Source organism: Pristiophorus japonicus, chromosome 3 (genome assembly GCF_044704955.1).
Source record: "Pristiophorus japonicus isolate sPriJap1 chromosome 3, sPriJap1.hap1, whole genome shotgun sequence".
Classification (NCBI taxonomy): Eukaryota; Metazoa; Chordata; class Chondrichthyes; family Pristiophoridae; genus Pristiophorus; species Pristiophorus japonicus.
The window spans coordinates 79,830,417-79,847,778 of record NC_091979.1 but is presented as its reverse complement, the minus strand read 5'-3'; the positions used below and the strand labels follow the sequence as shown (position 1 = coordinate 79,847,778).

The 17,362-nt window shown below is 44.3% G+C and overlaps 1 protein-coding gene across 2 annotated transcripts in view; it reads right to left on the bottom strand.

The window, feature by feature from the left end:
• osbpl11 (oxysterol binding protein-like 11) overlaps window positions 1-17,362 on the bottom strand; it is a 108,316-nt gene that overhangs the window by 45,869 nt on the left and 45,085 nt on the right. The window contains exons 6-8 of one of the 2 annotated variants that reach the window (XM_070875483.1): window positions 9,077-9,281; window positions 2,674-2,819; window positions 1,887-2,030 (exon numbers count right to left, since the gene is read on the bottom strand). In XM_070875483.1, the coding sequence (XP_070731584.1) occupies window positions 1,887-2,030; window positions 2,674-2,819; window positions 9,077-9,281 (495 nt within the window). The remainder of the gene's footprint in view (window positions 1-1,886; window positions 2,031-2,673; window positions 2,820-9,076; window positions 9,282-17,362) is intronic. The other variant, XM_070875484.1, reaches the window with a different exon arrangement.

The following is a 17,362-nucleotide window of genomic DNA, read 5'->3' as shown; positions in this document are numbered from 1 at the left end:
AGCTTTATATCATCAAAACACATTGGAGATGTAAAGTGGCTGAAATAGAGAGATGAGGAAGGTAGGGTGTAGAAAAAAAGAGGGCTTGGAACAAAGCTTCAGCAAAACACACAATCTTTGCGAATTGATTGTGTGTAAATATATCAAGATATTTCTAAATCGCAACAAAACCTGATCCAGATCAGCATAGGAAACAAACCAGGTATAGATTTATCAGGGTTCAACTTAAATCCAAAAACCAGCAAAATAAGTTAAAGTTAAACCAAAATTTCAAATCAAAAATTAAAATCAAGCTCACTACCCAAATTAATCTAAACTAATTAGCTATCACACCCAATCGTCCTAAAACCTCATGATGATTAAACATCATATAGAAGTGCTGTGTCGGAATATGGACATCAAATAAATAGTACAGAGTAATATTGTAGCCGAGTCAGTGATCATGAATGTATTGACGACAAAAATGCTTGCAGCAACCCATCTTGGTGCAAAATTTGTTGACACTTTTGCTCCTTTTTCTGAACTATAATTTAAAAAAATAAAATACATTTTCCCTCCTTATTGTTTTGTATGCTATAAATAAGGCAGTTTACAAGTAAATGTTAAATGGATAATAAAACATTAGAAAACTCTAGCCATCATAACACAGGAAACATGTTAACTGCTTTCACAAAATATATTTTGAAAGGTGAAGGAAGGGATTTGGAAGGTTGAATACAACTGGCCTTGTTAAATTTCCTACAGGTTTCCTGATTTCTGATATGTTACAAAACAGTTTAATTGGAGCAATATACCAGGAAAGTGCACAAAAATAGTTTGCGAGTACTACCCCAGTATCTCCCAATAGGAAGAGCTGAGGGACAAACAATATATAGATAAAATAAAGAATACCAGATTAACGCAATGCTTAGCAAAGAAGTTTCAGAGTACTGGAGCGAGCATCCATCTTTGTGGAAGTGAGTAGGGGTAAAAGGTAATGAGCACAATTATCCAGTAATGCAAAACATGTGTGTCTGGAAAAAGTTAAATATCAAACTGGAGTACGGTTAAATTTAATTTCTTAGCTAATCAGCTGAGAGATATCAGAGTAAATCTCAACAATTGTATGCCTTTCATGGAGTATTCCACTAATCTTGATTGTGCCTATGATAAACTAAACTCAAACTGCAGAACAGATTAATATTCCTGAATCAAATTACAAGAGGTTTAATTTTTAACAAATCATATCACAACTTTCTAACATGTCAATGCGCCAATAAAAATCTGCAATGTGAGAATAATCTGCATTGTTTCACAATACTGCTCCTTACTTTTGGAAGCTGGGTTTTTAAGTCTCTTTGAATCGGTGACAAGGGAAAGAATGCCATCCTGTACTTTTCATGAGTTTAATTTTTTTAAACTGCAATGCTGAACAAATCTGGTTTCCAAATAAAGATCTTGAGTCAATACCCAAGTTCCTGGATTTGCAGTCAGCAGAAACTAAGATTCTTTTTCCAAATTGAGAAACCAAGATAGAAAATAAGATAAGTCAAGTAGTACAGATTAGGTGATGCTAAGCACAAGTTTAACAACCTGAAGATTACAGGAGGAAGGGAAGAGGTGGGGGAGGAAAGGAGTTCCAATGTTTTGATGTACTGGAAAAGAAGAAGTTAGAGTACAAGACTATACAATGAATATTGATTTCAACACAATGAGAACGTAGGGAGGATTAAGACTGGGCACATTTGAAAAGTAGAAGGACAAGGCAGGAAAGTTAGTGGAACACTGAACATAGTATCATCTTGTAGTAACAATAAAGTAGCAATGTTTTTGTATGTTAGCTGGAACAACAGGATACAGCTCAAGGAGCTCAAATAGATAGCCTGGTGATTCCTGAGAATACAGACCTTAGAAAAATTGTAATGAAGTACCAGTGGACAAGTTACATCTTTCTTATTGCCTAATGCATTCTCCTGTAACCCTGGCTCAGCAAGATTCAATTGGTCACTCCACTTCTCCTCAAAATGATGAAAAAGTATGCAAGGGCATTTCTGTAAGGAGAGATGGGATTTCAAAATTTATAATCTTTATTGCGGTTTGAATTCACATACAAAAGCTACCATCCTATTTAGTCTTAGACAGGGTGAAGACGAAAAGAATATAGTATTAGCCCTTCCTTTACAGTATTTAAATAAGATGCGAATAATTTGAAAAAAAACTGGATTGTTTGGAGTTGTGACACTTGTACTCTTCCTGAATTACTTTAATGAATAAAGTTCTTTCGTTTTTGCGAGAAAATAAATTATAATTTTTTAAAATGCAAGCTGACAAAAAGATGCTTTGCCATTCTTAATATTTCTTAAATAGTCACTTGGCTTCTAAACTCATCCTAGTGCAGTTTCAGGTTATAGTGCAGTTCTTCTTCGCCTCCAGGGCAAAACAACAGACATTCATTAAAGAAAACCGCACCCACAACCAACTATTTGTATGCATCCAAAACAAGATCAAAATTTAAACTATCAAACCATTTGCAAGACACATTCCAAATATGTTTGAAAGACTGACAGCAATCTCTTACATTGAGTGATGTTTGTTTATTTCAATATTTTAAAGCCACTGAAGGACATAATGAGAAGAGATTTTGAAAAAGCTGCAAGTTGGCACCCAGAATAATTACTTTCTGAATTACCTTACCCGTGTCATTTGGCAGGGTTCGGAAACAGGCTGATCCCCACTAGGAGCTTTTGACTGATCTTTCTCAGTTGACGACTGATGTGCACTTCCATTCTTAAGACGGTCCGATAGTGGTAATTTGGGTTCCAACCATTCAACAGTTGTCCCTGAAACAAATGGTAGTTTAGCTTCAAATTTTTTCATAATCACACCTGGCAGAAGATTACTGCCATTGAAACTAGTTGCATTTCTTTGTCACAAAACAAAACATACAAAGGAAAAGGCTATGATAGAAGCATGAGGCAACGCCTACTGTCGTCACTAAAGGTATCAGGATTCTGACTGGTGCATTCATTTTAGTCATGCCTATCAAACTGACTGAAACATGAGAGGCAAACAGATCCTGAAAATTATCCTAGATTGGAAAGTACAGCAGTGATACATAAAACCCTTTAAGAACCAGTCCAAAAAAGGAATAAAAATCTATGGTATAAGTTAAAACAATCTAAAATTCAGAACAAAAAGAAATTAAAAATTGGGAGAAAGGAGGAGTCATAGCAAAATCTCCCATTTATTACAGCAGACTGTTAATCAATAATTAATATTCTTCACTCATTGACAGAAGTTGAGCTTTACAATTTGTAACACAGGCAAAACAGGCCAGTTAATGTTTCATAGATCTCAGGTTGCTTCAATCCTTATCAGAGTGGACTTGTTTTCTAATCAATTATTAAAAGTTCATCAGTTTCAAAGGCACATAAAAATTACAAGGTTTCAAAAAGTTTTCTAGTCTAGGTCAACACAACCAATCTGCACAATAATTCAGAACTTCTGAATTGCTTTTTGAAAATTTCGTTAGCAATGTCTTTAGATCCTCTCTAAGTGAATTGTTCCAAAAGAATGGCAGATGACCTACGTCGGCACTTATGACACTTGAGCTGAACTAACAGCTTTTTCCATCCACATAGGGAAGGAAGCACTTCTCTGCCTACATTTAGAAACATAGAAAATAGGTGCAGGGGTAGGCCATTCAGCCCTTCGAGCCTGCACCGCCATTCAATAAGACCATGGCTGATCATTCCCTCAATACCGCTTTCCTGCTTTCTCTCCATACCCCTTGATCCCCTTAGCCATAAGGACCATATCTAAATCCCTTTTAAATATGTCCAATGAACTGGCATCAACAACTCTCTGCGGCAGGGTATTCCACAGGTTAACAACTCTGAGTGAAGAAGTTTCTCCTCATCTCAGTCCTAAATGGCCTACCCCTTATCCTAAGACTATGTCCCCTGGTTCTGGACTTCCCCAACTTGCATACTGAGGCTAAGTCCTGCACACTGCCTGGGCTGGGTTGGGGCAATGTGATGCAGTGTCTCTGGACTAGATATAATGGAGTAGCGGCGGTCCTTCAAATGAGCCTGTGCTGTGTGACCTTCCTCATGTCACCCTGCCCCTTCCGCTGCTGCTAACCACTTGTCTGTTGCTTTCCATTTCCAGCGCTGCAGCAGAATTTGTGCGCCGGAGCCGAAAGTTCCAACCCTTAAAAAAAAAAATCGGCTGTTCTGCGCATGCGCAATTTTTCTTTTCTTCCCGTGCGTCTTGACTGCTATCTGATCGCAAATGCTAATGCAGGGCGCGGCCGCGCATATGCGCAGTACACCCGAGGCTGAATCAGCTATTTTGTTATTCGATTTTGATGATGGAGGAGGACAGCAGACAGCGTGCCAGATGATTTACACAAGAGGCAAACGAAGCTCTTGTGGGGGCTGTGGAGAGGCGATGGCAGGAACTACACAGGTGAGATGGATTTAGACCCCTGCCAGCCATTTTTAACAGAATCTGGAGGGAGATTGCTGAGGAGGTCTCTGCCTCAGACAGTGGCCAGGAGTGGGAAGCAGTGCCGGAAAAAGTTTAATACGTTTGAGAGTCGTTAAACTGAGTACAATTTTTATTGATGCACTTCTTTATTACTTAAATTATAAATCCGACACATTATTTGTTTCATGCTGTTGCTGTCTCTCAGCACTCTGTGGATTGCCTCCTAAAATGCATGACACATGGATAGGCTTAGTGTGGCACCCTATTTGCCATGAATGATCTTTACACATTATTAAGATTGCTTTCTGAGATCTCAAGATGTTTCCGCACTTCGATGTCCTCCTGATGAACTACGTGCAACTTCTAAGGCCATTAAACAGAGGACTGTATTACATTCAGACAGTATGGTGCAAGTGCTTTCGTGGCTGTGTGTGTGTGTCACAAGAGCAAAATGATAACCATTCCCATTTTCATTTTTGCAGGCAAAGTCGTCCCATAACCTCCATGAACAGTTGCAGACAGGCGGTTAGCCGTCTCAGACCCTGCCACTTATGGACCCGGAAGAGTGAGTGGCAGGCCTCATCGACATCTCAGATTGGGCAACTGCCACTGGTGGCGCTGACCCCCACTTGCATACTGAGGGTAAGTCCTGCACACTGCCTGGGCTGGGTTGGGGCAATGTGATGCAGTGTCTCTGGACTAGATATAATGGAGTAGCGGCAGTCCTTCAAATGAGCCTGTGCTGTGTGACCTTCCTCATGTCACCCTGCCCCTTCCCCCTGCTGCTAACCACTTGTCTGTTGCTTTCTACTTCCAGATGACCAGTCACAGGCGTTTCATCCCTCGGATCAACCCCCCACGTCAGCTCATCATGTGGAGGAGGGGCAAGAAGAGTTGACCGAGCAGCCGAACACAGGTGGGGGGGGGGGCAGCAGATGCACTCTACATCTCGTTTGCCACCTCGTCTGAGGATGATTTAACGGGCTTCGAGATCTCTGAGGCTTCTGGGACTAGTGGCGTGCACCAATGCAGTTCTGGGGTCGAATCCTATATGCCATCTCTCCAGAGGGTGAGTCGGCAAAGTCGGTCTGCTGACAGACAGGCAGACGTGGATCTGGACATGTTGGATTGTCCAGGGAGAGCATCCAGCTCACCTGTCAGCTCCTTGATGTCCTGGGTAGGATTCCTGCGACCAGAGAATCTCACTGCGAGGTAGGGTTGCGAATTGTCGGTGCAAGCCGTGAAACCTGCGAGGCCAACACTGCCCACACGAGGCTGGTGGCCTCCACCAGTCACACTGGAGTCCCGAAGAGTGTGGCGAGCAGCCTTTGAGTTCCTGTGTGACACGCAGACACACCCCCACACCACCTGTAACTTGCGACGCCGATGGAGGCTCACCAGTCAGAAGCCAGGCCTTCCACGTCACGAGCTCGTCCAGTGTCTCCCCAGGAGGCATTCCCAATGTCTTTCCCCCCCCCCCAACACAGCAGCGCTTTGACAATGTTGCTACATGCCATTGTGGTGCCACTTTGGGTACGAGGAGCAGGCAAGGGGGATAAGAATAAGGGAAGCCAGTGGTAAAAGACAGTGGGGCAGGGGTATTGGTTATAATGTTGTTGTATAATCACACTTTAATAAAACATAAATGATGATTAAAATTTCAACATTTGCAAATTATGTTAAGTTATAAAAGTTTACAATGTTTCATAAATTCTTTTGTTCACCATTAACCATTCCTGTACAGTGGCTCATTTGCAGAATAAGATTGGGAATAGTCAACATGGTGGGATAGTGGCCAGGCAATGGTCAAACGTGCCGTTCACTCTTCAAGCAAAGCATTTAATTATGAGCTGCTGACGCAAGGCTTTTGCCTTCCCTGTGGTTGGGGTGGGGGTGGTGGTGGCATGGGTTCCTTGCCAGGCTCCTCCTCTTCATCCTCCTCCTCCCCCCCCCACCCTCTCTCCTGAGGTGGTCCTGCAATCCCCATTGGCAAATCCTGTCCCCTCAAGATGGTTAAGTTGTGCAGCATGCAGCACACCACAACGAACTCAAAGACCTGCTGAGCGGAGTATTGCAGGCAGCCTCCAGAATGGTCCAGGCATCAGAAGCGCTACTTGAGCACTCCAAGTGTCTGTTCGACGATGTTGCGTGTGGCTGCATGGCTCTCATTATAGTGATGCTTGGCTTCTGTCTTAGGGTTCCGGGGAGGGGGTCATGAGCCAGATGGCAGTGCCGTAACCTTTGTCCCTGAGCATCCAACTCTGGCCTTGTGGTTAACGCTGGAACAAGCCTGAGACACTGCTCTCACGTATGATGAAAGCATCATGAATGCTCCTTGGATATTGGGCACTGACTGCCATGATGCGCTGAGTATGGTCGCAGATGATCTGTACGTTCATGGAGTGGAATCCCTTTCGGTTTTGGTAAACCTCTGGATTGTGTAAAGGTGCTCGCAGGGCGATTTGCATAGAGTCAAGGGCACCCAGAACCTTGGAGAAGCCAGCAAGTCGTCCAAAACCTACAGCCCTCTCATTTTGGGTCTCCCTGGTCACTGGAAAGTTTATGAAGTTCATCCCATGTGCATACAGTGCAGTAGTCACCTGGCGAATGCAGCAATGTGTAGCACGCTGCAAGATGGAGCATATGTCCCCTGCTGATGCCTGAAAGGAGCCGAAGGCATAGAAGGCAAGTGCCGTAGTCACCTTCGCCTCAACAAGCAGTGCAGTTCTAGTGCCGCTGGTAGGCTGTAGATCTGTCTATACGGACTGGCATATCTCTGTCAGCACTTCTTTTCAGAAGCACAGCCTTCTAATGCATTGTGCCTCGGAGAGCTGCAGGTATGAGCGATGTTCCCTGTAAGGTCGTTGGGGACAAGGCCTCCTCATTCCCATACGTTTGCGACCTTTTCGATTACGTTCAAAATGATCAATAAGCTTTCTTCCAGCTTGATGCCGTATAAATATAGCAGCCAGGAATAATGGCTGACATAGTATAGCCCCCATCTTTTAAAATGTCCTTTAAAACAAACTATAAACACAAAGTTCACAATGAAAAATATGCAGTAACGCAGCGTTCTTCTCCCAATGGTTTTAATCACTCAGAACTCCGACTTTCTCCTCCGTTTCCAAGATGGCGCCATTAGCGCCTGGTGTGCCCGGGATGCGATTGTTTTTTGCTGGCGGGTTCCCAGGCGGACGCTAAATCGGGCGATGTGGCCGAAAGTTTCACCCGGGTCGCTAGCGCAGTGATACACGACGATTTAAGTCATCCAAACGGTGAAAACAACGGGCAGTTTTAGCGCCACGGCAAAACCATTGCCGAATGTTCTGGCTGGGTGCAAAATCTTGTACGCTTCGTTTCGCGCCAAAAGAAAATCGTGTTTGCGCCCCGCCCAGGCGCTAAATGGGATGCAAATTAGCTGAAAATCCAGCCCTACTTTTGCTAGCCAGTCTATTCTATGGTACTTTTTCAAATGCCTTTTGAAAGTTCATACACACAACATCCACCTCATTACCCTCATCAACCCTCTCCATTAATTCATAAAAGAACTCGATCAAGTTGTCAAACATGATTTGCTTTTAAAACATCTGTTGTGTCTTTCATTTATTTGCACATAATTTTCTAAATGTTAATTAATTTTGTCCTGGATTATTGTCTCTAAAAGTTTCCCCATTACCAACATTCGGTTGATTGGCCTGTCGTTGCTGGGTTTATCCCTCGTCCCTATTTTTAAATAAAAACAGTGGTGTAACATTTGTAATCCCCCAGTCCTCTGGTACCAACCCACCAAAGAGGATTGGAAGTCTGTAGCCAGAGCCTCCACAATTTCCATCTCAGTAATCTAGGATGCATTCCATCCAGACCAGGTGTTTTTCTACTTTGAATGCCAACTTTTTAAATACGTCCTCTTTATCTATTTTTATCCTATCCAATATTGCTACTGCCTCCTCCTTTACTGCTACAGTGGCAGCATCCTCTTCTCTAGTGCTGACACATGCGAAGTACTCATTTAGTATGTCAGCCATGCCCTCTGCCTCCACAAAAATATCTCCTTTGACTCCCCTTTTATTATTTATATGTTTATAAAATATTTTGGGGTTTCGATGCTGTTGGTTGAAGGATAAATGTTGGCCAGGACACAGAACTCTTTTTCAAATAGGAACATGAAATCTTTAACTTCAACTGAATACAACATCTTATCTGAAAGTGAGCACTCCCTCAGTGCTGCACTGAAGTGTCAGACTAGATTATATACTCAAATCCAGGCTTAAACCCATAACCTTATGACTCACGAGGCAAGACTGCTACCAACTGATCCAAGCTGACTTGTATAGGGGAATAGCAAGTGTCACCCCTAATGTTCCAAGTGGGTCCAGTTTCAGGAACATAGTCTAAGAGCAGTGTAACGGGGCAGCCACAGTTATACCGCTTGCTTGCATTACTTGAAAGCAGAGATCTGCACATTTACATTCAAATGCAACCCTATCACCAGCCTCTGGCTGCCTGTGAAAATTCTAAACTTTATCCAATTTGAAGATAGATTTTTCTCACCCCTGAATATGCAATGAACATGTTACATAATTTCTACCTCTTTCACATGACGAACCTGCAGAAAAGGAACTTCTCTGGTAGGCTGCCTGCTGAAGCTGAAGAATATGGAAGCAATCATTCAAACAGTTCATTGTTGCCATTGTGGTGGCTTTGAGCATAAGCAGATCTTGGTCCAGTGCTGATATTTGTTCTCCAAAGGGAGGAAGTCCTTCAATGGTTCGCACCAGCTCCTTGTGTTGCCCTTCAGCCTGGTTCATCATCTGCTCAAAGTAAAATGTTGTTGAATAGTACAATGCTTTTTGTTTTTTGGCAAAATGAATAAACATTTCCTCTATAATTATAGCCAAAGCCTTGAAATGAAACAGGTCCAACATGAGGATTTCAGTACAGAAATCAAGAGAAAATATTGTTCAGTACAACATTTGTGTGACATGTATCTCTGTTGCTCATTCTAATCCAATATCCTGGATTCGGTAGATTCACTGGACATGGCTTGCCTTTGCGAGGGAAGTAAATTGAAAACGAATCTGCAGAAACAATATTTCACTGAGTGAGTGGTCAATCTATGGAACATGCGCCCTCGAGACGGTAGAAGCAGTTAGTATTGATTCATTCAAATGAAAATTAGAGATTTCTTTCAGAAACTAACATTTTGTGATATAGCACGAGTAATTTGAGACGACGTGGTAAGTATAGGATGCTTGGGAAAAACAGATGGCTTTGGACCTATTAGCGTCATTGCTGGGTCTGTTGTAGACTAACTGACAGAGATTCATTGCTATGATTAGTCAACAGCCTCATTATCATTGTATCATGCGACTACCAGGATGGTAGAAAACAAACTAGATGGGAACTTGGTCTTTTTTCATCTAAACCTTCTTATGTCCGTAAAATGGAAACTGCAGCTTTATCTTTCCTCTTCTTTCATCTGTTTGCAAGGCTGTTCAAGTTTAAGTTTTTGTCTTACAATAAATGGGACTTTGAAAAAACATTTTCTTTTGAGAATTTGCCTTTAAGTCTGGTTACTGAAGGGAGATTCAGGAGATGAAATTGCCCTCCGCCCCGTTTGGGACAGATAATTCGAATTAAATGTAGATTTTCCGCCTGAATCGATGAGGCGGAGAATAGATCGAAATTGCCCTCTTTTCTTTGAAAAAAATCATCGGAGCAGTGTTTGGGGTGCGGTGTTTGCGTCGGGAACGGGGCAGAAAGTGTCATCAGTGCCGCGGTTTGCTGACATGTAGCAACGTCTCTCCCCTTCACTTAAAGGGGAGGGACGCTGCGAGGCCTTCTTGGCACCCACCGGGCCACTAGGGAGGGCTTCGGCCGGGCCAGCAGCCCGGAACCTAAGTGGGGGTGCCGAACTTCATGTTGATGGCATGGCCAAACCCGTGGCCGCCATTGTCGGGCCGATTGCAGAGCAGGCTGACAATTAAAATAAAAGGATGGCCGCACCATCCAGCCACTGGCAGCTTCCTGCCGGGAAAAGCTGTCGGGGGCACCAAAATTTCCCTTGCGGGGTGGAAAGGGGTCACCACTGGGCGGTAAGGGGCCTGTGCGTGCCCGACAACAGGTCGCAGCGCCTGGTGGAGCGGGAATACAAGACGGGGCCCATTCCCGTCACCAGCGGCCTGGGGGCAATTTCAGATGGGGTCGGACCATCTGCCTGCCTCCAATCGGAAAGGACTTATCGTCCCATTAGAGCCTTAAAGAGCAGGGTAATTTTGGCCCTTCAATCTTTAAGCATGTTTGCAGAGTCAAATACTCAATACTGAAACACAGTTCAACTTGAGCTAATGAACAATTACGCTGAAAACTCTGGTAGGACTTAGAGAATTAGATTAAAAACGTGAAGGGAAAACATTACATAGCGATGTGGGGAAAGGATAGGGCAGTGGGACTTGAGCTTCAGCTGTGACTCAGTGGATAGCACTCTCACGTCCGAGTCAGAAGATTGCTAGTTCAAATCCCACTCTAGAGACTTGAGCACAAAGATCTAGACTGACACTCCAGTGCAGTACTGAGGGGGTGCTGCACTGTCGGAGGTGCCATCTTTTGGATGAGACGTTAAACAGAGGCCCCGTTTGCTCTCAGGTGGACATAAAACAATTCCATGGCACTATTGCGAAGAAGAGTTGGAGAATTATCCCCAGTGTCCTGGCCAATAATTATCCCTCAATTAACAATTTAAAAGTTTTTTTTGATATATGCAACACCTTGTGACCAGTATTCTACCGCCACCAGAGGGCGCATCTGTTGGGAGTCCCAAGGGATCCCAGCATTCCTTGGGAGCACTGCATATAAGCAGGCCTCCCAGGCTGCTCCGGCATGCTGGAGTCAGAATAAAGAGCCGAAGGTCACACTTACTCAAGTCTACAGTACTCAGTCACATTGTTTTATTTGAGACATAACAACTGGCGACAGGTAATAGCTAACGAACCATCACGTGAAAATGCAGAGAATTGTTGGTATCCTGGAGAAATTCTCAGAAGGTGAAGATTGGGAAGCCTTCGTGGAGCGACTCGACCAATACTTTGAAGCCAACGAGCTAGAAGGGAATGAGGACGCCTCCAAACGAAGGGCGATCCTCCTCACCATCTGCGGGGCAACAACCTACGGCCTCATGAAGAATCTTCTTGCTCTGGTGAAACCAACAACCAAATTGTATGAAGAACTGTGTACACTGGTCTGGGAGCACCTAAATCCGAAGGAGAGCGTTCTGATGGCAAGGTATTGATTTTATACATGTCAACGGTCTGAAGGCCAGGAAGTGGCGAGATATGTCACCGAACTAAGGCGCCTTGCAGGACATTGCAAATTCGGTGGATTCCTGGAGCAAATGCTAGGAGACTTTTTTGTGCTTGGCATTGGCCATGAGGTTATCCTTTGCAAACTATTGACTGTTGAAACACCGAACCTGAGCAAAGCCATAAGGATAGCCCAGACATTTATGTCCACCAGCGATAACACCAAACAAATTTCACAGCATAAAGATACATCGGCAAGTACTGTACACAAAGTAATGTCGTTTTCAGGTAGGAATGCATATGGCAGAACGTATACGCCTGCAGCTACACGACCTCAGATGACTGAGTCTGCCATCAAGTTTGAATGCGAGGCAATTAACACCTTGTTGGCACTGCGGAGGTGATCATCGAGCCCATCAATGCCGCTTCAAACACTATGCATGCAAAGGCTGTGGAACAATGGGACATCTCCAGCCATGTGCAAACAAGCTGCAAACCACCAAATTGCAGAGGAAGACCGATCCATGGCGGATCAAAACTGAACTAGAGACTTGAACCGAGGAGGCAGAAGTGTACGGGGTACACACCTCCACCACGAAATGTCTACCAATCATGTTAAAAGTTGAACTGAATGGAATTCCAGTATCCATGGAATTGGACATGGGTGAGAGTCAGTCTATCATGAGCAAAGGCCTTCGAGGTGCTGTGGTGCAACAAGGCACACAGGCCCAAGCTGAGCCCTATTCATACCAAGCTGAGATCTTAGACAAAAGAGCTGATACCTGTAATTAGCAGTGCAGCAATAAAAGTCTCCTATGATGGAGCAATGCACGAATTACCACTTTGGATTGTACCTTGAGATGGCCCCACAGTTTGGCAGAAGCTGGCTGGGAAAAATCCGGTGGAACTAGGACGACATCCGAGCACTTTCGTCCATTGACGACGCCTCATGTGCCCAGATTTGAGCAAGTTCCCGTCATTGTTTGAGCAGGGCATCGGAAATTTCTCTGCGTCGAAGGTGCAGATCCACTTGGTTCCCGGTACAAGACCCATCCACCACAAGGCACATGCCGTGCCATAATTTTCAACACCACTTTTTAAAAAAAAGGAGGGAGAGAGAAAACGGGTAATTATAGACCGGTTTAGCCGGACATCAGTAATGGGGAAAATGTTGGAATCAAATCATTAAGGATGAAATAGCAGAGCTTTTGAAAAGCAGTGACAGGATCGGTCCAAGTCAGCACGGATTTATGAAAGGGAAATTATGCTCGACAAATCTTCTGGAATTTTTTGAGGATGTAACTAGCAGAGTGGACAAGGGAGAACCAGTGGATGTGGTGTATTTGGACTTTCAAAAGACTTTTGACAAGGTCCCACATAAGAGATTGGTTTGCAAAATCAAAGCGCATGGTATTGGGGATAATGTACTAACGTGGATAGAGAACTGGTTGGCAGACAGGAAGCCGAGAGTCGGGATAAACGGGTCCTTTTCAGAATGGCAGGCAGTGACTAGTGGAGTGCCGCAGGGCTCAGTGCTGGGACCCCAGCTCTTTACAATATACATTAATGATTTGGATGAAGGAATTGAGTGCAATATCTCCAAGTTTGCAGATGACACTAAACTGGGTGGTGGTGAGAGCTGTGAGGAGGATGCTAAGAGGCTGCAGGGTGCCTTGGACAGGTTAGGCGAGTGGGCAAATGCAGTATAAATGTGGATAAATGTGAGGTTATCCATTTTGAGGGCAAAAATAGGAAGGCAGATTATCTGAATGGCGGCAGATTAGGAAAAGGGGAGGTGCAACGAGACCTGGGTGTCATGGTTCATCAGTCACAAAGTGGACACGCAGGTACAGCAGGCGGTGAAGGAGGCAAATGGTATGTTGGCCTTCATACCTAGGGGATTTGAGTATAGGAGCAGGGAGGTCTTACTGCAATTGTACAGGGCCTTAAGTGAGGCCTCACCCGGAATATTGTGTTCAGTTTTGGTCTCCTAATCTGAGGATGGACGTTCTTGCTATTGAGGGAGTGCAGCGAAGGTTCACCAGACTGATTCCAGAGATGGCTGGACTGTCATATGAGGAGAGACTGGATCAACTGGGCCTTTAGTCAGTGGAGTTTAGAAGGATGAGAGGGGATCTCATAGAAACATACAAGATTCTGACGGGACTGGACAGGTTAGATGTGGGAAGAATGTTCCCGATGTTGGGGAAGTCCAGAACCAGAGAACGTAGTCTTAGGATAAGGGGTAGACCATTTAGGACTGAGATGAGGAGAAACTTCTTCACTCAAGAGTTGTTAACCTGTGGAATTCCCGACTGCAGAGAGTTGTTGATGCCACTTCATTGGATATATTCAAGAGGGAGTTAGATATGGCCCTTACGGCTAAAGGGATCAAGGGGTATGGAGAGAAAGCAGGAAAGGGGTACTGAAGGAATGATCAGCCATGATCTTATTGAATGGTGGTGCAGGCTCGAAGGGCCGAATGGCCTACTTCTGCACCTATTTTCTATGTTTCTACATGATGCGAGAGAAAGTGGGGATCGAGCTGGACAGGCCGCAACGAGAGGGCATCATCGCATCGGTTGAGTTCAACGAGTGGGCCAGTCCAATTGTTTTGGTTCTCAAGGGCAATGGCACGGTCAGAATTTGTGGGGACTATAAAGTAACGATTAACCGTTTTTTGCTGCAGGGCCAGTACCCGCAACCCAAGGCAGACGACCCATTTGCGACACTGGCAGGAGAGAAGACATTCAGCAAGTTGGACCTGACCTTTGCCTACATGACGCAGCAGTTGGCGGAATGTTCGAAAGGCCTCACCTGCATCAGCACGCACAAAGGTCTGTTCGTCTACAATAGATGCCCATTTGGGATTCGATTGGCAGCGTCTATTTTTCAAAGGAACATGGAGAGTCTGCTAAAGTCGGTTCCACATACCGTGGTTTTCCAGGTCAACATATTGATCACAGGTCATAGAAACAGAGAATAGGTGCAGCAGTAGGCCAAGCGGCCCTTCGAGCCTGCACCACCATTCAATAAGATCATGGCTGATCATTCACCTCAGTGCCCCTTTCCTGCTTTCTCCCCCTACCCCTTGATCCCTTTAGCCGTAAGGGCCATATCGAACTCCCTCTTGAATGTATCCAATGAAATTGGCATCAACAACACTCTGCAGTCGGGAATTCCACAGGTTAACAACTCTGAGTGAAGAAGTTTCTCCTCATCTCAGTCCTAAATGGTTTACACCTTATTCTTAGACTGTGTTCCCTGGTTCTGGACTTCCCCAACATCGGGAACATTCTTCCAGCATCTAACCTGTCCAGTCCCATCAGAATTTTATATGTTTCTATGAGATCCCCTCTCATCCTTCTAAACTCCAGTGAATACAGGCCCAGTCGATCCAGTTTCTCCTCATATGTCAGTCCTGCCATCTTAGGAATCAGTCTGGTGAACCTTCGGTGCACTCCCTCAATAGCAAGAATGTCCTTCCTCAGATTCGGAGACCAAAACTGAACACAATATTCTAGGTGAGGTCTCACCAAGGCCCTTGTGCAACTGCAGTGAGACCTCCCTGCTCCTATACTCAAATCCTCTCGCTATGAAGGCCAACATACCATTTTGCCTTCTTCACTGCCTGCTGTACCTGCATGCCAACTTTCAATGGTTGATGTACCATGACACCCAGGTCTCGTTGCACCTCCCCTTTTCCTAATCTGCCGCTATTCAGATAATATTCTGCCTTCGTGTTTTTGCCACCGAAATGGATAACTTCACATTTATCTGCATTATACTGCATCTGCCATGCATTTGCCCACTCACCTTTCCTGTCCAAGTCACCCTGAAACCTCTTAGCATACTCCTCACAGCTCACACTGCCACCCAGCTTAGTGTCCTCCGCAAACTTGGAGAGATTACGCTCAATTCCTTCATCTAAATCATAAATGTATATTGTAAATAGCTAGGGTCCCAGCACTGAGCCCTGCGGCACCCCACTAGTCACTGTCTGCCATTCTGAAAAGGACCCGTTTATCCCGACTCTTTGCTTCCTCTCTGCCAACCTGTTCTCTAATCACGTCAGTACATTACCCCACAATACCATGTGCTTTAATTTTGCACACCAATCTCTTGTATGGGACCTTGTCAAAAGCCTTTTGAAAGTCTAAATACACCACATCCACTGGTTCTCCCTTGTTCACTCTACTAGTTACATCCTCAAAAAATTCCAGAAGATTTGTCAAGCATGATTTCCCTTTCATAAATCCATACCGTCTTGGACCAATCCTGTCACTGCTTTCCAAATGCACTGCTATTTCATCTTTAATAATTGATTCCAACATTTTCCCCACTACTGATGTCAGGCTAACCAGTCTATAATTACCCGTTTTCTCTCTCCCTCCTTTTTTAAAAAGTGGTGTTACATTTGCTACCCTCCAGTCCATAGGAACTGATCCAGAGTCAATCGACTGTTGGAAAATGATCACCAATGCATCCACTATTTCTAGGGCCACTTCCTTAAGGAGTCTGGGATGCAGACTATCAGGCCCCGGGGATTTATCGGCCTTCAATCCCATCAATTTCCCCAACACAATTTCACGCTCAATAAGGATTTCCTTCAGTTACTCCTTCTCACTGGACCCTGGTCCCCTAGTATTTCTGGAAGATTATTTGTGTCTTCCTTCGTGAAGACAGAACCCAAGTATTTGTTCAACTGGTCGGCCATTTCTTTGCTCCCCATTATAAATTCACCTGAATCTGACTGCAAGGGACCTACGTTTGTTTTCACTAATCTTTTTCTCTTCACATATCTATCGAAGCTTTTGCAGTCAGTTTTTATGTTCCCAGCAAGCTTCCTCTCATACTCTATTTTCCCCTTCCTAATTAGACCCTTTGTCCTCCTTTGCTGAATTCTAAATTTCTCCCAGTCCTCAGGTTTGCTGCTTTTTCTGGCCAACTTATATGCCTCTTTCTTGGATCTAACTCTATCCTTAATTTCCCTGGTTAGCCATGGTTGAGCCACCTTCTCCGTTTTATTTTTACTCCAGACAGGGATGCACAATTGTTGAAGTTCATCCATGTAATCCTTAAATGTTTGCCATTGCCTATCCACCGTCAACCCTTTAAGTATCATTCGGCAGTCTATTCTAGCCAATTCACATCTCATACCATCGAAATTATCTTTCCACAAGTTCAGGACCCTAGTCTCTGAATTAACTGTGTCACTCTCTATCTTAATAAAGAATTCTACCATATTATGGTCACTCTTCCCCAAGGGGCCTCACACAACAAGATTGCTAATTAGTCCTTTCTCATTACACATCACCCAGTCTAGGATGGCCAGCTCTCTAGTTGGTTCCTCGACATATTGGTCTAGAAAGCCATCCCTAATACACTCCTGGAAATCCCCCTCCACCGTATTGCTACCAGTTTGGTTAGCCCAATCAATATGGAGATTAAAGTCGCCCATGACAACTGCTGTAACTTTTATTGCACACATCCCTAATTTCTGTTTGATGCTGTCCCCAATCTCACTAGTACTGTTTGGTGGTCTACACACTACTCCCACTAGCGTTTTCTGTCCTTTAGTATTCCGCAGCTCC